General features: G+C 41.2%; 1 protein-coding gene across 1 annotated transcript in view; it reads left to right on the forward strand.

Annotated features, from left to right (window-relative positions):
* The first annotated feature begins 994 nt into the window (after positions 1-994).
* Positions 995-7,095, forward strand: part of LOC109521851 (sodium channel and clathrin linker 1-like) — a 17,269-nt gene continuing 11,168 nt past the window's right edge. The window contains exons 1-6 of the mRNA XM_019879926.1: positions 995-1,029; positions 1,146-1,275; positions 2,695-2,817; positions 5,715-5,780; positions 5,982-6,052; positions 6,194-6,284. Of these exons, the coding sequence (XP_019735485.1) occupies positions 1,001-1,029; positions 1,146-1,275; positions 2,695-2,817; positions 5,715-5,780; positions 5,982-6,052; positions 6,194-6,284 (510 nt within the window). The 5' untranslated portion in view covers positions 995-1,000. The remainder of the gene's footprint in view (positions 1,030-1,145; positions 1,276-2,694; positions 2,818-5,714; positions 5,781-5,981; positions 6,053-6,193; positions 6,285-7,095) is intronic.

Below are 7,095 nucleotides of genomic sequence, written 5' to 3' on the forward strand. Positions count from 1 at the left end.
GTGGGTGTGTGTGTGTGTGTGTGTGTGTGTGTGTGTGTGTGTGTGTGTGTGTGTGTGTGTGTGTGTGTGTGTGTGTGTCCCTAACTCCTCCCCCTTCTCGACGCTGCAGCGTGTGTGCGTGTAACCCTCCCCTCCCTCTTCTACCACGGATCTATTAGGAGCCGGGTCCCGTCGTTCACTTCAAAGAGCCGGCTCTAAGAGCCGGTTCGTTCGCGACACATCACTAATAATTTGACACAAGGCAGTATGTTCCTGTATTCCCCTTTAAACACTGTGGCGACGTGCCTATTTTACAGCTTTATATGCCTTCACGATGACCTAATAAGCAGTGCTAAGTCATTACTTACGTCATTTAAAAAGTTTTACATCTTCAGAATATAGCTACTTGGTGGCAGCAGTAGCTCATAACCGCGTGTGTGGCCTCAATCAAGCATTGTATTTTGAAACCCGAAAGTGGGCAGACCTATTCTAGGTGAACTAAATTTGTCCATCCTGTTTATATGCGTTTGTGTGTTAAATGTTGACCACAGTATTTCATCGACGGATTACATTTGATGTCTCACGTCATTTATCAATGTGAAAAGGAAACGCTCAGGCTACGAGTCAATTTCGTGCCTGTCCGTTTAAAGGTCTGATACGACACCTTTACCTCTTTCTGCATCAGATACAATTTTCGAGTCAATAAACATTGTCAAGAAGCTAAATTATCTGTATAGATGCATTCTAATTTAATAGACTGGTTTGTGGCAAGGAGGAACCTCGATTTTAGTTTCGTTTAAGTTTATTTTTAAATATGGATTTTCTTGCTGCTCCAAATTGGTTGGAACTTTTATTACTGGTTATTCAGTAATTACTGTATTACAATGTAAATATGACTGCTGTGGAACAAAAGGCAAAAGTAACATCCACAGTACAGTATGATAAATTTGTACCAGAATGAATTCATCTTTTTTTTTTTTTTTTTGCGTGCTAGGCGCTGATAACAGATGTCAAACTCAAGATGGAGAGAGATGTCCACGAGAATAAAAGGTACATAAGCTTTACAGGTGTCTGTAAAACAAACCCCAAACTTTTCTTTAATGTGATGGTGACATGTAGAAATATGTAGTTATTGTTTTTGTTTTCATAAAATAATTCAATGACAGGCTCCACGTGAATGAGTCACTGGGCAATGAGCCTCAATCACTCCCAAAGACCTCAGAATTGGGGTGCAGCGCAACAGTGGAGGAAGAACTCATGAAGAACTATGAATCCCTAGTACAGCTGTTTAAACAGGTCTGTACATATGACTTGCCCAAAATACTTAAAAGGGAATTTGATTACCACAACATTTTGTTTACTGCGTACTGGTTGTCACTAGCCAGGGTAGATCATTTTTTTTTACCTACATGCGACCTGCATCTGATATTTTAGAACAATCTGAATGGCTCATTTCTGATTTTTTTTCAAATCCGATCTGTGATCGGATACCTATCTGATTTTTTATAATGCGTCCACAATCTGAATGTCTAGGTCACATATAGCAGACCTAGATGTGACTATTTAGCTAGGTTCACACTGCAGGTCTAAATGCTCAATTCAGATTTTGGGATGAAATCCGATTTGTGAAATCCGATTCAATATTAAATATGAACGCTTGACTGAGCATTGAACTTCAGTGTTGATCTATAAGATTAAAAACAAGTGCTGTATCCAAAGCTGCATTCAACTGGATACCCTCCAGTTGATGATATGATAATTTTGGTATCAATGACCATTTACACCACAGGTGTCAAACTCAAGGCCGGGGGCCAGATGCTGCCCGCCAGGTCGTTTTATGTGACCCGCGAAAGCAAATCATGTGTGTGAACTTGCTAAAATCTGTACCGAAATGTCAAATTGTCATGTGTAATAAATAACGTTGAGATTTTGTTTACACTCACTTGAACAATAATTGAACAAACTATTATAATTGACTTGACTGATTTCAAAACTAGTAATCTATTACTTTGTTGAGTGCAAGTAATAATTTTGCGGTTTCACTGTCATAATGGCCCTCTGAGGGAAGACGTAACTCAAAATTGGCCCGCGACGAAAATGAGTTTGACATCCCTGATTTAAACAATCATTTGTATCAAAAATCTGTACCCAAATCATGCCTTTAAAACAACTGGTCAAATTTAATTGACTGTCACAGACAATCAATAAAATCAACTGAGCAATATAGTCACAGTTTGATCACTGCACGGTGAGTCACTGGTTAGCACGTCTGCCTCACAGTTGCAGAGGTGCAATCTTCTATTCCGACACTGCCCTTCCTGTATGGAATTTGCATGTTTCTCCGGGTCCTCCGGTTTCCTCACACGTTCTAAAATCATGCGTGGCAGGCTGATTGAACACTTGAAATTGTCTCTAGGTGTGAGTGTGAGTGTGAGCGTGAATGGTTGTTTGTCTAAGTGTGCCCTGCGATTGGCAGGCAACTAGTTCGGGGTGTCCTGCGCCTACTGCCCGATGGCAGTTGGGATAGGCTCCACTATGCCCGCAACCCTCGTGAGCATAAGTGGATTAGAAAATGGATGGATGGATGGATTCTTTTTGATCAATTTCATTGGATCTCATTAATTTGTGGAAGTGGTTATAATACTGTGTGATATATGCCTTTGAATGTGTTTGACTTTAAAGTATGTCTGTGTTACGTGTTCTGCCATTGAATAGGAGCGCTTGAATGCCATGGAAATGTGGCAGAAAGCAGCACAAGAGGTGGAGCAATTCCAGGAGCTGTACCTCAAGGCTTTCACTGATGAACAGGAGGCAGATGCGGTGACACAGAAGTTCAAGGTATAATGATATAAACATAGTGTCTCGTAGCTGAGTGGTCCTGACTCTCCGTAGCCTGTGTAGTTTGACATACTGACCACGATGATGAATGTTGAGCACATCAGAATTTTTGTTCATCTTGTCACATATTGTGACATGTCCGACGTCGTCCGTCGACCGGTTCTTCATCATTGACCAATAGAAAGACAGTGCCTTGCAACTTATGATGAGAGACTGGACGTGGCGCACTCAATCACAAACAAACAAAATTGGAAATTCTGGAAAGCATTTCAACTCATGCTACATTAGCTAAATGCAAAGCTAGGGGCTAATTAGCAAACAGGGTGTCATTAAGCAAATTCATCACCTCATTTGGGTCCATACCCACCCTCTCTCTCTCTCTGTCTCTCTCTCTCTCTCTCTCTCTCTCTCTCTCTCTCTCTCACTCTTTGGCCTTTTCTAAACATAGAAACCACGCACATGCACATAATACTTCAGTCGACATGACTAAAACTGCTTGTTCCGCCTCCCCGACCGACCTGTGCCGATGAACTGAACTTTGATGGAAACATGTGACGAATGGGCGAAGTCTTGTCGGTGACTTTTTATTTGGTCACACAGGGTTGGGCACTGCCTGATGGTTTTCTGTATGTAAGCTTGAGTTACTCAGGTACACGTTGTCACAACGTCACTTGGCCTTCTATGTCCCACTGCATCCAGCCCTGCTCTGTTTTTTACTTTTAATTTTTGTATATAAAGACTTTTACTTCCTGACTTTCGTCTTCTGGATCTAAAGCCTGCTCCCTGCGTCACAATTGTATTCCTATCTGGCTCTCTGAAAAATCTTTGGAAATGGCTTTGTTATCTTTTTGAGACTGATCAATATTAAACACCTTTTAAAAGGTTGTTCTTACTTTTTTTTCACATACAGGGACAGTGGGTTGTGACTTTTTCCTCCTGATGAATAAAATCATCATGTCGAAACTGCGTTTTGCATATTCTGGCGTTGTCTTCTTGAGATATTAATGAGATAAATGTGCAATAATCCGTGAAATCAGGAAAGGGGCAAATACTTATTCGTGGTACTGTATATTTGCAGTGTGTAGGTTTATGCACATACAATGTAAAGCCAGTGTACAGCTTGTTGAACAGTTTTGATTTATTTTCCTCCTGATGAATAAAATCATCATGTCGAAACTGCGTTTTGCATATTCTGGCGTTGTCTTCTTGAGATATTAATGAGATAAATGTGCAATAATCCGTGAAATCAGGAAAGGGGCAAATACTTATTCGTGGTACTGTATATTTGCAGTGTGTAGGTTTATGCACATACAATGTAAAGCCAGTGTACAGCTTGTTGAACAGTTTTGATTTACTGGCCCCTCAAAAGAACGAAACATAGTCCTTCATGTTTTAATCATTGCCAAGAAGTGATGACGTGCCTAAATTGTGTGACTCATCAGCGGGTGTGTCAAATTTATCACTCTCAAATTGGTCACTAGAAACGCACAATATGGCAGCTCATGTCACAGAACTGTCTGAGGATCTGAAAACAAGAATTAGTGCTCTATACCAAGTTGGCCAATTCTACACAAATATTGCCAACACCCTGGAACTGAGCTGCAGCGCGGTGGCCATGACCATACATTGGTTTAACTGGACAGATTCTAATCATAACAGGTTTTGCCATGCTAAACCAAAATAGTTGAGGGCACTTGCTCAGTTGTCGATGGAAAATAGAGCTTTGAGCTCCTCGTATAGCTACAGAGGTAGAAGGGGTGTGGCTTAGCCTGTCAGAGTGTGATCATGTTCGGCAAAGGAGGCATGTGAACTTTTGGTTGGCAGGTAAATTTGACAACATGAGAAATGTGTTAAAACTCAAAAGCCGAATGTGGTTTTGGCTGGAGGATCCAGCTCCTTGAAGCCATCTTGACCTGGAAAAGTACTCGCACCAAATTATTGAATGTACCTCTTACCCAGGTTATCACACATATTAATGACTTAGTTCAATTTTTGGTCAGACGGCATCTCAGTGGCCTGTAGAAACATGTGACCTTTCCACCAGAAATGCTTAATACTTCGCTGCACAAAAGATCAACTGATGATGAACAAGAAAGTCCAGTTTGCTGAATACAAGCAGATTAGCGAAATGGATTTTTGAAACCATGTCTTGTGGTCTGAGACCAAGATAACCTTTTTTGGTTCAGATGTTGTCAAGTGTGTGTTGCGGCAAGCACACGAGGAGCACAAAGACAAGTGTGTCTTGCCTACAGTCAAGCATGGTGGTGGGCGTGTCTCAGGCTGCATGACTTCTGCCGTGGGGGGCTCTAGTTTACTGAGAGAATCTTGAATGCCAACACGGATCATGAAATACTGCACTGAAACCCTCCCTTCACAAACTGGGCCGCTGGGCACTATTACATCCTGACAATGACCCTCCAAACACACATCCAAGACAACCACTGCCTTGTTCAAAAAGCTGAGGGTAAAGGTGATAGACTGGCCAAGCCAGTCCCCAGACTTAAACACTACTGAGCATCTGTGGGGCATCCTCAAATAGAAGGTGGAGGAGCACGGTGTTTTTTTGTTTTTTTTTTTTTAATCATCCATCAGCTTCATGCTATCATGAAGGAATGAAAGATGATCCCAGTGGCAATCTGTGAACCTCAGGTGGATTCCATACTCAGAGGTTTAAGGCAGTGCTTGAAAAATAATGGTGGCAGCCAGGATAAAAGTGTTTGGCAAAAATGTGGACATTTCATGTACATTGAAGCAAATCTTACTATATATATATATAAATACACAGTATATAAAATTATTTCTATTTATATTTATATAGTAAGGTTTAGCCTAAACTGTTGGTAAAAATGCCTTTGAGAACTTCAATTAAATATCTGGCCTTTCCCCTTTCCTCACAGAATCAGCTTGTTCAATTAATACGACAGTCATGTGAACTCAAAGGGATCCATGAAGAAATGCAACTGGTAAGCAATTGGCAAAAGCTCTACTGCGTAGTTCACTTTGTAGACATAACAGTTGGTTAATTGAATCTATTCTAGACTCTAGAATTCATCAGACACCCACAATTCCTCGAGAATCTAGAGAAATATTTTGGCAGAACATGATAGTTTCACTGGGTGGAATCATGACATGTATAGTACAAAGCAGCCTCTTGTCCTACGCAGACCAACAAACATCTTCAAATGACAGAAAAAGAACAGAATGAAGAGATAGAGGAGCTACATAGCCAACTCAGGTAGCTGCCACCATGGGAAAAATAAGAACAAAACACCACTTAAAAACTGCAATGATTTAGCATGTAGACCATTACAGAAAGTTCTTTGTATTCACAAAAGCAAGGTTACGATCATGTTCTGTGTGTCTTGTTACTGTACAGAAAGACTAATTGTGATTTGAGAACTGCCGCAGACAAAATCGATAAAATGACTGATCAACTGGAATGTCTTGAGCGTCAGCTGAAAAGAAAGGTAAATATGTGTTGTTCTTATCGGACAGTAAATTGACTTTGTTAGCTCACTTTGGCAAGACCAATATTTTTATCTACAAAGTGCGCAGTCAGCTCAGTTATAAGCAAGCATTCACAGGTATCACAAGCTCCATGTTACACATTTTCAAATTCATGTTAAATATCCGGGCGGCCCGTTGGACTAGTGGGTAGCATGTCGATCTCACAGTGCAGAGGTACGGGGTTCAATTCCAGCCCCGGCCTACCTGTGTGGAGTTTGCATATTCTCCCCGGGCCTGTGTGTGTTTTCTCTAAGTACTCCGGTTTCCTGCCACATTCCAAAAACATGCACGGCAGGCTGATTGAACGCTCTAAATTGTCCCTTGGTGTGAGTGTGACGTGGATGGTTGTTCGTCTATGTGTGCCCTATAATTGGCTGGCAACCGGTTCAGGGTGTCCCTCACCTACTGCCCGAAGATAGCTGGGATAGGTTCCAGCACACCCGCGACCCTTGTGAGGACAAAGCAGATCGGAAAATGGATGGATGTTAAAATATCCACCCATCCATTACCTGAACTGCTTTATCCTCATGAGGGTTGTAGGCGTGTTGGAGCCAATCCCAGTTGTCTTAGGGCCAGTGGCGGGCCGTACATTTCAAACTTAGACCTTCAGTGACGTCACATATTATGAACACAATACTGTATAGGCTCGTCAAGCAGCACTTAATTTCAGGAGCATTTAAAACCATCAAGTATGCATTCACAATTAAGAGCAGGAAACTACATTTACAGATAGTCAAAAATAAAAAGATAATTTAAAAATACGAAATAAAA

The sequence above is a fragment of the Hippocampus comes genome, unplaced genomic scaffold, assembly GCF_001891065.2.
Source record: "Hippocampus comes isolate QL1 unplaced genomic scaffold, H_comes_QL1_v1.1 scaffold280, whole genome shotgun sequence".
NCBI lineage: Eukaryota > Metazoa > Chordata > Actinopteri > Syngnathiformes > Syngnathidae > Hippocampus > Hippocampus comes.